The sequence below is a fragment of the Marmota marmota genome, unplaced genomic scaffold (genome assembly GCF_001458135.2).
Source record: "Marmota marmota marmota unplaced genomic scaffold, marMar, whole genome shotgun sequence".
NCBI lineage: Eukaryota > Metazoa > Chordata > Mammalia > Rodentia > Sciuridae > Marmota > Marmota marmota.
Genome location: NW_026000026.1, coordinates 29,295,665 through 29,312,807, shown reverse-complemented (window position 1 = coordinate 29,312,807; position 17,143 = coordinate 29,295,665). Strand labels below are relative to the sequence as shown.

Sequence of the window (17,143 nt, the reverse complement as noted above, 5' to 3'; positions counted from 1 at the left end):
TACGGAACTTGCCTGGACTGTGTGTCACTTCTATGCATTATGATAATATTTCTCAAGCAGCAAATCTTTCCAGACAACTAGGAGCCATGCTTAATGGCACATGGAATGTAAAGTTTCAAAATTTAACTAATCTATTGAGACAACAAATTGTAACTCTTAATAGTACCAGGGTATCTTTGCCAACGGTGTCATCGGTAGTACAATTTTTCCAAGGGTTTCTCTCTTGGAGTCATCAATGGCTTAGTATCGTGGCATTTTGTATTCTCCTCCTTCTGCTTGTGGCAGGTTGTTTATGGTGTTTGTGTAGATTATACAGATCCACAAGTATGGCTAAATATGTTGGGCCGGTAGCCAAAGGTGGGTAAGATCCAATTACAATGGTACCAACCTAAACCAGGAGGCTGACGATTTGAGGTCAGACCATCCAATGATGGGTAAGAACCATATGTAGTATTAGACAACCCAAGATAGGCACGGTCCCTAAACCACATACTTGTTGTTGAATAAAACAAAAAGGGGGAGATGTTGGAGGCCACGACCAAGTCAAGATGGTGCCTGGCAGTTTTCCAGGAGGAGTGGCTTGTGAGGCAACGCCACCGAGCCATCAAGATGGTAGGGACTCCTTATTGGCTGATTGCTGTATCTGTAGGGGAGCGATGCTATGATTGGATGATGCTGATTGAGTCGTGCTTTATGTAAATCAGATATATATATACCTCAGCTGTTCCGCAATAAAGAAGTTCCCACTTCAACCTTCACAGTTGCTTGTCACCTCTCGGTTATTTTGCCCAGCTGGACTGCGGCAAGTCATCCCATGTTCATGGATTGGGAGAATTAATATTGTTAAAATGGCCATGCTATGGAAAACCATCTACGGATTCAATACAATCCCCATTAAAATGACATTCATTTGATAAAATGGACAAAACAATCATAAAATTCATATGGAAACATAAGACTTAGAACTGCCAGGAGCAAAAGTAACAGTATGGGAGACTTCTGCCACCACGCCACCAGCAGTTCTTAGCTCAGCCCCAGTCCCAAAGCTGGCACTGGCAGCCTAGGCATCTGTGTGCACATTCATTACTTGCTAGACCCCAGGAGCCTCTCCAGGGTTATGAACATGCATGGCGTGAGGCCTGACGACCTGATAAATATGCAGCACTACAATCTCCTCTGCTGGCCCATGCACTACCAGATGAAATATCACTTCTACCAAGGCCTCTCCTGGCCCCAGCTCTCTTACATTGCTGAGGATGAGAATGGAAGATTGTGGGGTATGTTCTGGCCACAATGGAAGAGGACTCAGATGATGTGCTCCATGGACATACCACCTTGCTGGCTGTGAAGCAGTCCCACCAGCGCCTTGGCCTGGCTCTGAGGCTAACACACGAGGCTTCTCAAGCTATGGTAGAGAACTTCAGTGCCAAATATGTCCCCTGGGCCATCCTGTACCTCTATTCCAAGACTCTCAACTATCAGACAGCAAAGTGGAGCCCAAATACTCTGCAGGTAGGGAAGATGCATATTCAATGATGCAGGACCTCACCCAATGACTGATGAGCTGAGGTGGCACCTGGAGCTGAAGGAAAAGGCAGACACAGAGTACCAGGTCCATAGAGAACAAGGTGGAGAGCAAAGGCAATTCACTTCCAAGCTCAGGAGAGGCCTGTCTTGAGAAGCGCCTGGCTGCTGAGGATAGTGGTGGGGACAGCAAGGACCTCAGTGAGGTCAGCTAGACCTCAGAGAGCACAGTTGTTGAGGACAGCTCAGAGGCCTCTGACTCGGCCTCTTAGAACATGCTCCATCCCAGCCTCACCCACAAACTTTCACAATAAACCTCAGCCATGGCCTTGGGGGAAAAGAAAAAAAAAAAAAACCAGTGTCAAAGGTATCATAATACCCGGATAAAAATATATTAGAGTCATTGTAACACAAACAGCTTGATATCCACATAAAAATAAGACACATAGTTCTATAGACCATGTGTCTACAGCCACCTGACCTTAGCAAAGGAGCCAAAAATATACATTGGAGAAAAGACTCTTCAGCAAGAGGTATTGGGAAAACTGGTTTTCCACCTTAGAAGATTGAAACCACATCCCTATCTCTGAACCTGCACAAAAATCTACCCAAAATGGATCAAAGAATTTTATGTAAGACCTGAAACTTTAAGAGTACAAGAGGAAAACATATGGGAAACACTTTAAGAGATAGGTATAGGCAGCAATTTCCTGAATAGGTCTCTAGTAGCTCCAGATAATAACAAGAATTGACAGAGTAGATGATATCAAAATAAAAAGATTCATACAGCAAGGGAAACAATCAACAGAGCAAGGAGACAGCCTATGGAATGGGAGAAAATCTTTGCCAGTTCTTCATCTGACAGAGGATTAATAATAATTAAAGAACTCAGGGAAATTGAACAACAACAAAAAAGCCCTCACATAATTCTTTTGCCCATCACATAAGAAATGGGCAAAAGAACCGAAGAGACACTTCTCAAAAGAAGTACAAATGGCCAGTAAATCTATGAAAAAGTGCTCAACATCTTTAGCCATAAGGGAAATGCAAATCAAAACTACATTGAGATTCCATATCACCCCAATCACAACAGCTATCTTCAAGAAAACAAACAAATGCTAGCAAGGATGGGGTGGGGGAAGGAAACTTTATACACCGTTGGTGGGGGAATGTAAATTAGTATAGCCTCTTTAGAAATCAGCACGCTGATTCCTCAAAAACCTAAAAAAAAAAAAAAATGAGGGAGGTAGAAGAAGTCAGGATAGGTAGAATAGAGACAAACAGAGACAGAAAGAGAGCCTGTATCTTTAAATCTAAAAACTCCATGAACACTCTCACCTTCACTGCCCCACCCCGAGGCCTGTTTTCTGCCAGGCCTAAATTCATAAAAGGTCTAATACATTTTAGACTACTGTAAATCTAGTTAATTTGTATCTTATGCCTACTTTGCATACAGAATTATTTTTAAACTAATTAAAAGGAGCCTGGAGAGAAATAATAAGACCCATGATACAGGTACTATCCGAATGCTATTAACTAGATAATGTCAACCTGAAGATTTTCAAAAGAACCAGAAAGGAATTGAGTTCTTTAGACTGATGCTACCTCTCATGCTTCTCATGTTCACCATGTACACGGTTTCCTTTAAAAGAGGTCTGAGACCCCGCAAAGCACGTCTCATTCTCAATCATTTGCTCTCCCTGTCTCTTTGAATGCATATTCTGCTGTTTCTTATATCCCTGAATAAATCTCTACTGTTGCTGTAAGCTTAAAATTCTTTCTGTGTGGTGTAACTCAAGAACCTGCTAGGGCTGAGTTGAGGTCCCCTTGTCTAAGGACCTCCTCAAACCCCATTTCAGCAACAGAACTACCATATAATTCAGCTGTAACACTCCTGGGTATATGTCTGAAGGAATCAAAGGCAGCATACCATAGAGATATTTGCATACCCATGTTCATCCTGGCAGCATTCACAAGAGCCAAGTTATGGAATCAGCCCAAGTGCCCCTTAGCAGATGAATGGATAAATAACATGTGGTACATATACACAATGGAGTAGTATTTGTCATAAAGAGTAACAAAATTTTGTCCGTTTTGGGAAGATGGATGGAGCTAGAGATCATCATGCTAAGCAAAATAACTTAGAAAGACGAGGATCTCATGCTTTCTCTCATTTGTGGAACCTAGAAAAAAAAAGAATGACATAAAAATAGAAGTGGGGCTAATAGGTGTTAGCAACACTGGGGTGCCATGAGGAATCAGACGTATACTTGGGAAGTAGCTCCACAAGGCAAAATTTACCTCTTAGGGAGGTGCTACTGAACGAAGTCTGGCAAGCAAGTACACTTGGGCGGGCAGTCCACTTGTTTTTCTCCCTAAGGTAGCACTGCCCCTTGCTCTGATAGGAGGAGCTTGGGTTACAATATATGTGAAGGGCTAATTTTAAAACTGGGGTGGACACAGGTTGGGAGCTCAAAATGGCTGTGATTGGATACAGGTTGGGGAGCTCAGAAAAGATAATTGGTTTCCATAGGCTATGGTGCTATTGTATCTTTCCATTCTATTCTGTTCCTCTGGCTGCCTTTCTTACATCCCAGTTTTACATTAAGTCTGAATACTGGATTCTGAAAATGGACCACCAGACTTCCTATTTCTCACATAGGGAAGAAGGGAACCAGGAAGAGGGGAGGGAAATAGGAAGAAAGGAGGAAGAAGGATATAAATGAAGTATATTCATTGTATGCAGGTATGATATTATCACAACGAAACCAGTGTGTTATATAATTAATATGCACTAATAATTGTAATAAAAATATGGAGAAGAAAAAGAGGAAAGTACTGGAAGGAAAGATACTAAATGTGAACACATTTTCTAAGTGGTGGGATAGTATATGATCTTTCTCCATCCCTGTATTTTTGAAAATCTACTATCATGAGCATATATTATGTTTTTACAACGGATAACAACAAAATTTATTTTTATATTGCTATGGATTTTTACCTCACTGTGATAATATTTCTAATTTTTCTGGACTAATGTTTTTTTCTTTTCACATCTTTTATTGGTGCATTACAGTTTTACATAATATGTTGTACAGAAAATGTACATACAGTTGTACATTTGTTTTTGATGGTTTGATCTTATTTTTCAAATTAGTTTCTAGTGAGTCAGTTTTTTTTTTTAATTGAACTATATTCCATTCATTTATCCTTGAGGCTTCCACACATTAGAGGGCAAAAGAATCCGAAGGTTCCAGACTCAGAACTCTGATTCAGTGAGTCCGAGAAAGGCCAAAGAATTTCCATTTCTAATAAGCTACCAGGGGTGCTGATACAGAGGCTGCTGGTCCTGGAGCTAGACTTTGAGAACCACTGGTTTCACCACCTTTCTGCGAAGAGTGTGATAGCCTCAGACCTTTTCAGCTGATAGTGTTCTCAGCTTTTGGTAACCAGCATCCTGGCATTTAAATAAAGCATTGGACCTGCTCACTAAGATTCTGCCTTTTTAGATCTGCATTAGCTCACGAGCTCTAGGTTTCAACTAATAGATCTTCATGAACCATCAGCCTTCCTCCACCTTTTCCAACAGCTCTTCCTCTCAGGCTTCATTTGGCCTCCAGAGCAAACAGAGCCCACTGAGCCCAAGAGATTCCAGTGAACTCTCTCAGGGTCCACTCCCTGAGGAAAGACTTGGAGAACGCAGCATGATTGTCATGTTTTGTTTATGTAGAGATTCCAGACTTTTCAACCCTCGTGCTTGGTATTAAACAGGATAACCCCCAAAGCAACAATGAATTAAAGAAATGTTTCTGTAACTCACTAGTTGCTCCTCTTTTCTCTCTTTGCATGCTCCTTAACTCTCACAGATGATCAGTCTTTCTTGATTTTAATTTTGGCAAGGGCCCTCTTTAAACATATTTTGTTCATGAAAATAGGAAATAAAAATTAACTTCATCCTGGTGTGTCTTTAACAGAGTTTCCTTCCTTTGGTAAGGATTAGCAGAGTAGAGTCATTTTTTTTTCTTTTTTTTTTTAATCTGTTCTTTTTAAGGGCTGGGGTTGTAGCTCAGAGGTACAGCGCTTGCCTAGCATGTGTGAGGCACTGGGTTCGATCCTCAGCATCACACAAATATAAATAAATCAAATAAAGGTATTGTGTCCAACTACGACTAAAAAATAAATGTTTAAAAATTTTGTTTAGATATACATGACAATAGAGTATATTTTGACATATTCCACATACATAGAGTATAACTTATTCTAATTAGGACCCCATTTTTGTGGTTGTACATGATGTGGAGTTTCACTGGTCACGTATTTATATATGAACATAGGGAAGTTATGTCTGATTCATTCTACTGTCCTTCCTATTCCTATTCCCCCTCCCTTCCCTTCATTCCCCTTTGTCTAAACCAATGAACTTCTACTCTTCTCCCCAGCCCCTCAGTGAGTCAGTTCTGATGATTTTTTTTTCTTGTTTTATTTTGATTTTGAGACAGGGTCTTGCTATATTGCCCAGGCTGGCCTCAAACTCCTGGGCTCATGACATCTTCCTACCTCAGCCTTCCCAGTAGCTGGCATGTTCCCCTATGCCCAGTTAGTTTGGTGGATTTTATTTTTAGAGACAATGAGATGCAAATAAATTTCATGGAACTCCCTGCACCCAGTTCTGCCATGATAGAGGCTCCTAAAATCCTTTTCCTTTCAGCTTGCCAGTGCAATGGCCACAGCAAGTGCATCAACCAGAGCATCTGTGAGAAGTGTGAGAACCTGACCACGGGCAAGCACTGCGAGGCCTGCATATCTGGCTTCTATGGTGATCCCACCAATGGAGGCAAATGCCAGCGTAAGTAGTGTGGGTCAGACTTGCTGAGTGCAAGTCAGGTGGAACACAGGACTTCTCTGACTTGAGTACCTAGGAGGAGAAAAGCCACTTGGCTTTGGATGCTGCATTTCTTTTTAAGTCATATTGTCAGGAGCTCAGCTGAGTTGGAAGAGAAAGGTGAACTGTTGGACGTGAGAGTAGCCTGGTGAAGCAGCAGCTCAACAGTGAAAGAGTTAAACCCTTAACCACACTGAGCCATGGGATAAGCAAGGGGCCCAAACCAGAGAAATGCTGACTTCCCCATTTCCATCTTCCCTGTTGGAACAGTGCAGCAATGGAGAGTCGGAGGCTCAGCGCTGGTGGTCAGCAGCTCCCCAAGGAGGGCACCTTCCCAGCAATATTGTAGACCCTGAGGCTGTGGGGAGGGAGGGAGCAAGGACTGGGAGTGGGGAAGTCCTGGGCACTGAGTCAGAGTGAAGAAAGTATTTTCAGACCCCCCACCCCAGCCCCCTTAAATAAGCCTCAGCAGAGGCCCTGAAGCCAACCTGTGCTGGAGGCTTTGGAGGAAGACCTGTGGGAATGAAGGTGCACGTGAGGAGTGACTGGCTGGAGGCCCAAGTCCTTGACTGCACCTCCTGCAGAGACTGAAATGCTTAGCTGTGTGCTGAGTCTGCTGAGGGGAGGGCGGTTGTCCCTTGAGGCCACCAGGTCAAGCCCTTGCTGTGGCCTGTGGTTGGGCCTGAAAAACCACACATAAGTTTTTAATGGTGAACTGCGCTCAGCCCTTCTAGTGTATTTTAAAGAGTTCAATAGTCCCTGTTTCCTCATTCCTGGCAGATGGAAGCCTTGCTCTTGTTTTAGGCTGTCTTTCCTTTCTTTTTTTTTTTAATTTTTTATTGTTGGCTGTTCAAAACATTACATAGTTCTTGATATATCATATTTCACACTTTGATTCAAGTGGGTTATGAGCTCCCATTTTTACCCCATATACAGATTGCAGAATCACATCAGTTACACATCCATTGATTTACATATTGCCATACTAGTGTCTGTTGTGTTCTGCTGCCTTTCCTATCCTCTACTATCCCCCCTCCCCTCCCCTCCCCTCTCCTCTTCTCTCTCTGCCCCCTCTACTGACATTCATTTGTCCCCCTTGTATTATTTTTCCCTTTCCCCTCACTTCCTCTTGTATGTACTTTTGTATAACTCTGAGGGTCTCCTTCCATTTCCATGCAATTTCCCTTCTCTCTCCCTTTCCCTCCCACCTCTCATCCCTGTTTAATGTTAATCTTCTTCTCATGCTCTTCGACCCTACTCTGTTCTTAGTTACTCTCCTTATATCAAAGAAGACATTTGGCATTTGTTTTTTAGGGATTGGCTAGCTTCACTTAGCATAATCTGCTCTAATGCCATCCATTTCCCTGTAAATTCTATGATTTTGTCATTTTTTAATTGCAGAGTAATACTCCATTGTGTATAAATGCCACATTTTTTTTATCCATTCATCTATTGAAGGGCATCTAGGTTGGTTCCACAGTCTTGCTATTGTGAATTGTGCTGCTATGAACATCGATGTAGCAGTGTCCCTGTAGCATGCTCTTTTTAGGTCTTAGGCTGTCTTTCCTTTCAAATCCAATTCGTCTCAATTTTTAAAAAAGCATTTATTTTGAGGAAAGTCTCTAATAGTAATCACTCCAGTTTTTGGCAGGTGCTGGGGTCCAATCCAGGGCCTTGCACATACAAGGCAAGCACTGCACCGCTGAGCTACATCCTGACCTTAGTAAGCCAGATGTGTCCTGTGTTCCTTTTCCTTTTCCCAGCATGCAAGTGCAATGGGCATGCCTCGCTGTGCGATACCAACACGGGCAGGTGCTTCTGTGCCACCAAGGGCGTCAAGGGGGACCAGTGCCAGCTGTGAGTACCACATGCTCTGTACCACCAGTGAGGGCTGGGGCTAGGAGGCTGCATGAACCCTGCCCTGCGAGCTGCCCCTTCCCTCTGCCTTGTTGCCATGGACCCTGAGGGATTCCTGTGGTGATTAGTTTAAAATTTGCCCTTTCTACCTCTGACAGGTCAACCCCCAACTTGAGGGGTCTTTAGATATTTGTTATATGTGATTGATACTGACATTTCCTAGATTGTTAATTTGGATTAGTCATTTTAACTTAGCAACTACTCGATTTTTGTCCCATCAGAATTTGCACTTTTTCTGAGGGATGGAGTTGGAGGAGCTGGTGTTGAACCAGTGCTGGTGTTTCTTTGGCATTCTGTGTGTCTGATAGTGAAGATGATCCTCTTGCCTTGCACACGTCCTTCCTGCTCTGCACTTCCTTGCTGAAGTGTGTTTATCATCTTCAAGGGGAGGGCTTCAAGTCTCTGTCCATAAGGATGCGGCTTAACGTCAAACAGCATTGGGTTTCAGACCTGGCTGTGCTTCCATTGAGCAGGATCTTTTGAGGCAGATCACAGAACCATGCCAAGACTCAGTTTCCCTATCTCCCAATAGGGGAAGTAGCAGTAATTGTTTTTAGTATCCTGGAGAGTTGCAACAAGAGAGATTTTCCCCAATTAACATATTCCTATCTGCTATAGTAGAAAACCTCATGAAACATGTAGCCAGGCTTATCCACTCTATCAGGAAGAGACTTAAGAGAGATGTGTTTAGTGTGAAAACCTTGAGCTGATATATGCAGATACATCATCATTGGCAAACTTCATTTTCCTTAAAGAATGTCACCAGTAACATGGATATTATTCAGCAGGGAATTCGTCTATGTACACTTTATAGATTATATTATAGTTTATACAAATGTACTGGTTGTCAATTTCATGCTTCCCCAAAGCCAATATGTTAAGAAAAGTCTAATCAAAAATTAAATTTAAATTTCAGATCTAGGTTCCTTTTCACAGAAAAATTGAGAGCAAAATTAGTCACTGTTGCCCTCTATTGGGGGAAACAGCAAAGACATGATGTGGCATGCAGTGGAGGACTTTCAAGTGATTTCTAGAAGTTGTAGATAGAGACAAATGCCTGTCATCTCCCTGGATGAAAGGGCAGCGTCCCTGGCTCATTTGACCTGGGAAAAGTGTTTCCCGAAGCTCTCCCTCCTTCCTGTGAACTTCATAGCCGCTTTGCTTGCTAGTTGGCTTTGTGGAGAGGGAGATGGGTTTTGTAAATGACATCTGTGGGGAAATGAATAGTTCTTTTTAAGTAGAACTTTTTTTTTTCTCTCCGGACTGGCAAACACATGTTTAAGTGTGATAGTTTTTGTGTTTTTTTTAAGTGATTCTTGATAGTTATCTCTCCATTGTGTTTAAAGAACAGGCTCAGTTTACCCAGGGAGAGCAGGAAAGTGAGCAATGGATACTTGAAAAAGGTTTTAACTACAGTCTTTGAAGAATATGCAGTCCACACAAAAGTGAAAATGTGTTTTTCATGTTAATAAATACGACTTAGATTTTTTGCAGCTGGAATTATCTCCTGTGTCTTGATAAATTTCCATTGTTTTTTTTATAATTGGTGGTGTGAAGTCCTGTCAGTGTGAAAGTTCATGCAGACTCTGATTATTTCCTGAATAATGGAAGATTACAATAATCACGACTCAAAACTACTTGTAAATCCAAAAAGCCAAGACCTTTGCATAGTTCAGTTGACTCCAGTGGGTCCCCATCCTTGACCCTAGGCAGCAGAAGAGGCTGGCAGGGCCTGGTCCTTATCAATATAGAAGGTTGCAAACACTTTTAACGGTTTTGTTTTTGTATCAGTGTTTGTACAGTGATGAATGCAATAATTTCTCAGACTTGTAGTGAGCTGGTGGATGGCAGGCTGGGCTCTGCCACTGTCTGCCCCCACTGGACCAAGCCACAGCTAGGACTTCCCCAGGATTGCAAAGAAGGCAAGAAGAAAAGTGAAGAAAAGATGACCCTTGAAGCAAATAAAAATTTCACAGACTTGCAGCATAGCCATACACCTCAGCCTGTGAAAGGAATAATCCAGACCCCAGACTGACTCCTGACCTCACACAGCCCAGGATGTTTTTCCTATCAGTTATCACTGAAGGACACCAGGCTCGCCACCTGCTGCCCCACTCTGTCAGTTTTCTCTGGACCTCAGGACCCTGTGCAGGAGCACAATCTGTCTGGGTTTGCAGATAGGCAGACCTGCTGCTCTCCTATGGCCATCCTGAGTGGTGGTGGCCTGGGCAGTCAAGAGGGCAGGGCTCAGGGGACAAGAGTTGCAACTGTCTCACTCCCAGACTAGGAAACAAAAACTAAAGATGTCAGGCCTGAGAATAGAAGACAGGGACTCTCAGCCCTACCATCCCTGCTAAAGGGAACAAGATCACACTGGGGACCTGGTTATAGAACCTGTGAATCAGATATCAGGAATGAGGGAATTGTGAGGGTCTTCACCAGAGCTGCAGTCTGACATTCCATACAGGGGATGGGTGGGAGCTATGGGAACTGAGGCTGCCTAGAAGCCCCTGCCTAAGATCCCCCCAGCTTCAGTCACCCCAGTTTAACCCCTTCCTAGCTCTCCTTGCTATTTATTGACCTAAAATAATAAACCTTACTTGGGGCAGGAAGGGCCCTCAGGGCCTCTGGCTTCACTTGGTTGAACCTGTGTGGCCAGGTGCTGAGGGGAGCCTCTCTATACCCCACCCATCATTTGCTTTCCCTCTTCTCCAAGAGACCCCAGGTTGGGCTTTTACCTATTCACAAATACCTCAAGCCGGGGGGAAGGGGGGGCAAAGGATGGGGTCATGGCTGTTTTGTTTAATTGGAACTAGAAGAGGGATTATATCCTACCTAGTTTATACCCTTCCCAGAGATGGGGGCACATCAAGATTGCACCCCTATACTGGTCACCACTGTTGTCATTCATCATATTGAGTTACTTCCCTTTAGGGTTTGGATAAATTCAGGTTGAAGCTGGAGGTATGTAGCCCTCCAGTGTCATAGAAAAGCTACTCACCAACAACTGATCTCTCCATTCAGAAATGTACAGTGATGAGAAACTATTTTACTATCTTTTCATTAAAAGCTTTATTGAAAGAAAACAACAAAAACTACATGTTGACTGAATAAAAGGATCTTCTTGATTTTAAAATGAAGGTAGATTCTGTATTAAACAGTAATAGAAGATAATTTTATTTTTTTCTCTTAGATGTGAGGTAGAAAATCGATACCAGGGAAACCCTCTCAAAGGAACATGTTATTGTAAGTGTTTTTGTAATTCTCATATATAGAAGCAGAAGTTTGACAAAATTCCATTGTTCTTTAATATTTAATGTGGTTTGAGAATGGTAAGCACTGTAGCAACATAGCCATCACCATGGAATTGTCTCCCGACTTTATGGCTTTGCCTATGAACACAATTTGAAGCCTTTTCTTTTTTTTTTTTTTTTGGTACTTGGGATTGAACCCAGGGACACTTTACCACTGAACTACACCCCCAGCCCATTTTACTATTTATTTTGAGACAGGGTCTTGCTAAGTTTTTGAGGCTGACCTCAAACTTACTGTCCATTTGCCTCTACTGTGCCCAGCTTTTGAAGCAGTTTAAATGTGGCCATGTTTATGTCAGTGTTTTTATAGCAAATAGCAGGAGCCAATACAGAGTGATTTCTTTGTTCATGTTCGGGATATAGATCAAAACAGAATCCTTAAAATACAAATGAAGTTGCATCATTCTTTCCAGAGCTGATTTATGTTAACTCCAAAAATAAAAATATTTAGTACCTATAAGACCTTAAGGAAGTATCTAAACTCTGCTCTGGACCTTGGATTGTTCATCTGTAAAGTGACATAACAATATTTACTTCTATTTATTTCTTCTATTTATAAATATTGGTAAATATATACAATTTGGTAAATATTGTTATGTTATAAATAAATAGAAATTTATAGTTATAGATAAACAGAAATTGGGGCTCTGAGCCAGATGTTTTCCTAGTAAATGTGAACTCCAAGTGTTTACAAACAGCTGCCCAGGGGATCCTGGGAGTCTGGCTCCTCTGACACAGGTCCAAAGGTGTAAATCACCATGCTCTACTGGTTCAATTCCCACTACCAGAAGGAAAAAACAAGAAGAAAGTTTAGTGGGTAACTCAAATAAAATGATACTGCTGAGGGACTTGGTTTCCTTTGAAAAGCTGGGTAGAGGTGGATCAAAGTCCTTTCTTGGCTATTGAATTTATCAGAAATGCAATGGATATCTCCAGATACCTGTTCATTTTTGTTTTGTTTCAGTTTTAAATGCGTGTTTCTTTCTTTATGTCCATAGATACTCTTCTTATTGGCTATCAGTTCACTTTTACCCTCTCCCAGGAAGAGGATCGCTATTACACAGCCATCAATTTTGTGGCCACTCCTAAGGAAGTAAGATTTTTAAAACCTATTTTGTTTTGAATTGTGCGCCTCCTTCTCTTGGTCATCATGGGTAGAAGTACTGCCTTAGCAGTGGTCTCAGAGGGGAGCATAGAGGATGATGTTTAGAGGCACAGGAAAAAAATGTAAAGAGTCTACATTTTATCTCCTTTTCATCCAAAAGGCAAGAATGGTGTTATGGGATTTACCAGGACCTGATCCACAGACTGACTTTGATACCACACATACATAATATTCCTGCCAGCCCACCACAGCTCCATTCAGAGATTGAAAGGGGAGTTCCATCATTCAAGGGCAGCTGGTGAAGGGACCAGTGGCTTCAAAATCACCCATAAAGAAATTGCTGTGTGAGAATAGTGGTACACCCCTGTAATCCCAACTACATGGGAGGCTGAGGCAGGAGGATCACAAGCTCAAGGCCAGCCTTAGTGACTTAGCAAGACCCTGCCTCAAAAAAAATAAAATCAAAGGAAGGGCTGTGGATGTAGCTCAAAGGCAGAGCACTATTGAGTTCCATCCCCAGTACCACAAACAAACAAAAACCCGATTGAAATTAATTAATGTCATGATGCAAGCATAAGGGGGCAGCACAGGAGGTATTTGGTGACCTTCTGCTGCTGGAGGGATTTGAAGCCTCATTGGTAGGTAAAACAGAAAAAGTTTAGTTGGTCCAAAAAGACATTGACCAGAAACATTTTAAAATGGTTAGGATGACTATTTAAAATATGCATTTATGTCTATTGTCAATAATTATAAAACCCATTATGTCTAAAGGCATTATATCCTGGTAGACAGGAGTCAACACAGCATGTTATTTAAAAGTAGAACATTCCAAACATGAAGATACACTGTTCAATTTCTTTTCTTTCTTTTTTCTTGATGCTGGGGATTGAACCCAGGGTCTTCTTCCTACTAAGCTTGAGCTCTACCACTGAGCTAAACCCCCAGTCCAATGTCCTTAATGAAGTTTAAGGAAATTTTCCTCAACATGATGGCAAGTTATTTAGTAAACTCCTTGGGGTTTCTTCTCATGAACAAACACAAAGCCATTTACCATCACTAGATTCCTATCACAATCAACAAATTATACATGGGAAACAAGATGGCAATGAAGAAGTGTGTATTACTTTGTTATCAATAAACAATATATTTTTAAAAAGTAAAGAATGAAGTCCATGGTGTGCCATATTTATAAAAAAAATTGAAAGATTTGTTTTTAATATTCCATTTTGGTGATAAAACATTCTCAAAAGTTAATACCTTTGTGTGTGTGTGTGTGTGTTACTCAGGATTGAACCATGACCTCACATATGCTAGGCAAATGTGCTACCACTGAGCTACATCCCCTGTCCCAATATCTTGCTTTTTAAATTTGTGAGTGTGTGTGTGGTACTGGGGATTGAACTAGAGGTGCTCTAACTTTGAGCTACACCCACAGCCTTTTCTATTTTTATTTTAGGCTCTCATCAAGTTGTTTAGGTTTACCTTGAACTTGCCATCCTCCTACCTCAGCTTTCCAAATTGCTGGGATTACAGATGTGCACCATCATGTACTATATATGCTTTTAAAAAAAGCACTTCTGGTTTGTGAGGAAATTTATACCATATTATAACCTATGGTATACCCAGAAGGACAAGATAGAAATATATAGAAATTGGAAATATATAGAAATTAGAACTCTGGATCAGATATTTTCCTAGCGAGTGAAAACACTGAATGTTTGGAAACAGCTGCCCTGAGGATCCTGGGGACTCTGGTTCCTCTGCCTCAAGTCAGAAGAATAAATCATTGTGCTCAACAGGGCCTTTTTAAAAGGTACTTTTCCCATGCAGTTGGGCATCTGCTAAAGCATTGAATCCTATATATATTGCTGGGAGGAAAATAAGATTTTTATCTGAGTTATATTGCTTATATTAAGGAAAATTGGTTATAAATGTTGCTAACTCCTCTATAAACACAAGTTTCCCTTGAAACATTGCAAAATTTTCTGTTATAATATATATATCAAGAGCAGTAAAATCGAATTATCATTATGATTAATTTTCTACTTATTTGCACCTCTCGTCAGCAAAACAGGGATCTGGACATGTTCATCAATGCCTCCAAAAACTTCAATCTCAACATCACCTGGGCTGCCAGCTTCTCAGGTAAAGACACACATAGCAAATACACTGTGAGTGGAGGCTCTGGGTAGAGAACTGTAATATAGGAATTGGAAAAGGGGGCTCTGGAGATAGACAAATGGATTTAAAACTCAGTTTTGACATGTATTATCCATGAGACCTTGAGTAAGTGTCCAAATCCCTCTCTGGATTGTTCATCAGTAAAGTGAGCATAGCAACATTTACCTCCTAGAACAATGTAGATTAAATGAGGTGATGGCTACCATCACCTACCATGGCTCAGGCTCAGTAGGGGGCTCCCCCCTTCTCCCTGCCCACCCCCCACCACCACCACCACTCACACCCTTGCAGTGGTCACTGCTCTGCCACTGTTCTTAACATCCAGATCCATGCCTCAGAGGGGAAAAATATCAGTGACTCAGTTTCAAGAAATGGAAATGTTTAAATAAAATGAGATTTTAATAGGTACAGAGAACCATACATTGGGAATTAAACCAAACTCTGAAAGCATAGCTGTTGCTATCTGGTTTGCCTTAACTATGATTTACTAAAGACTTGATGACCCTGATGTAGTGGTTAGGACACATTACCACTGCATAACATGATAACTTGACAAATAGAGCTGAGTTCAATTCTGCCTATTATTTACTTGCACTGTGCTGTTGAAAGTAGCTTTCTGAGCCACTTTTCTTGTGTAGGAAATGGGACAGTAAAAACACCTTGTAGAGTATTGCAGGAATTACATGAGATGATAAAGGAAGTACTCAATGTAATGCTTGAACATGGGCAGTTGTCACAGAATGGTAGCTCAGTTTTGTCAACGTCTCTGCTGTTACAATACTCTTGTTTTTGACCACACAAAAACTAATCAGACTGGTATAATATAATATAGGAATATAATCTTTGCTGTCATTTGGGGGTTTATTAGGGCTTAAAAGATTTTCAGTGACCATCTCAATGAAAACATGACAGGCGGGGCTGTAGTCCCACAGTTTAACTCAACATGGAAAAGAGTGCATTTTGTGAGTCTTTATTCACACTCGAGTTCCTGGCTGAGGGAGAATCTGGAATGAGGAAAAACCATCTGGGAACAAATGAGTTACAGGAGGATGGGGGACTTAACTATACTGGTAACTGGTAGCAGAAGGCAGGACTGAGTGGCAACTTAAGCACCTAATTCCCTGTGGAGATTTGAGGCCACTCCTGATGGGAAGTGAGAGGCAAACCGGTGTTTCTGGTACCTGGGTCTGGAGTATCGCCATACAGATGTTAGGGGGAAATGCAAAGGAATCAAGGCATCGTTGCAGAGTGAGTGATAGCATATGTTAACAGGACTCTGCTAGTGTCTCTAATTTCCTGACCATGTGTTCCCAGTTTCAGGGGTGGTGGTGGGGAGTCACAGAGGTTCCTGGTAAAACCCTTCTGACTTGAGGCACAAGCTTGTGATTCATCCTCCCAAGAATCAAATCCAGCTGCATTCCTTGCAGCCTGAGGCAAGTTACTTAATTTCTTGGAACCTTAGTTTCTTAGTCTGTAAATAAGGATAATGGGGTTATGAGATTTAGGGAGACTGAACTCCTAAAGGCTATTCATAAGAAATTGTAAGTATTTAATAATGCTGTTCATTCTTATTAACAAGGCAAGTTCTGCCTCCTGCAAATCCATTATTTTATTTCATTTCTCCCTGACAGATGGAGCCCAGCCTGAGGAACAGATGCCTATTGTTTCAAAAACCAACATTAAGAAGTACAAAGACAGCTTCTCTAATGAAAAGTTTGATTTTCGAAACCACCCAAATGTCACTTTCTTTGTGTATGTCAGTAATTTCACCTGGCCCATCAAAATTCAGGTAAGGTATGCTTTTTGGTCTCAGGCATGCAAAGACGGTGAAATCTCTTCAGTGGAGCCTAGATTCAGTAATGTGGAATGTGGGGTAAATGAAATGGTCAGCATTGCTTTGCATTTGTAAGAACTATGGCAAAGGAGTGCTGGGGACATCATGTATCCCTTGTGAGAGACATTTAAAGACCCTTTTGGAAACAAGTTGGCACATAGCACATTTGATGATTATACATGCATTCATTTCTTTTCTTCCTTTTTTTTTTTTTTTTGGTGGTGCTGGGATTGAACCCAGGGTGGTGTGCATGCAAGGCAAGTGCTCTACCAGCTGAGCTATATCCCCAGCCCTATGTATTCATTTCTTCATTAATCAATTGCCTTGTAAGAGACTGCAGGGCCAAAGAATTTCAGTTCTGGAATGAACGATGTGAGTGTAAAGGA

The 17,143-nt window shown here is 41.6% G+C and overlaps 1 protein-coding gene and 1 pseudogene across 1 annotated transcript in view; both read left to right on the top strand.

The window, feature by feature from the left end:
* The window catches only part of LOC107144385 (attractin-like), an 85,766-nt gene extending 68,934 nt beyond the window's left edge, over positions 1 to 16,832 (top strand). Inside the window, exons 11-16 of the mRNA XM_015488205.2 lie at positions 6,233 to 6,370; positions 8,170 to 8,263; positions 11,517 to 11,569; positions 12,636 to 12,730; positions 14,809 to 14,887; positions 16,555 to 16,832. Of these exons, the coding sequence (XP_015343691.2) occupies positions 6,233 to 6,370; positions 8,170 to 8,263; positions 11,517 to 11,569; positions 12,636 to 12,730; positions 14,809 to 14,887; positions 16,555 to 16,832 (737 nt within the window). The remainder of the gene's footprint in view (positions 1 to 6,232; positions 6,371 to 8,169; positions 8,264 to 11,516; positions 11,570 to 12,635; positions 12,731 to 14,808; positions 14,888 to 16,554) is intronic.
* On the top strand, positions 1,113 to 1,926 carry LOC107139582 (annotated as a pseudogene).
* Positions 16,833 to 17,143: the final 311 nt, after the last annotated feature.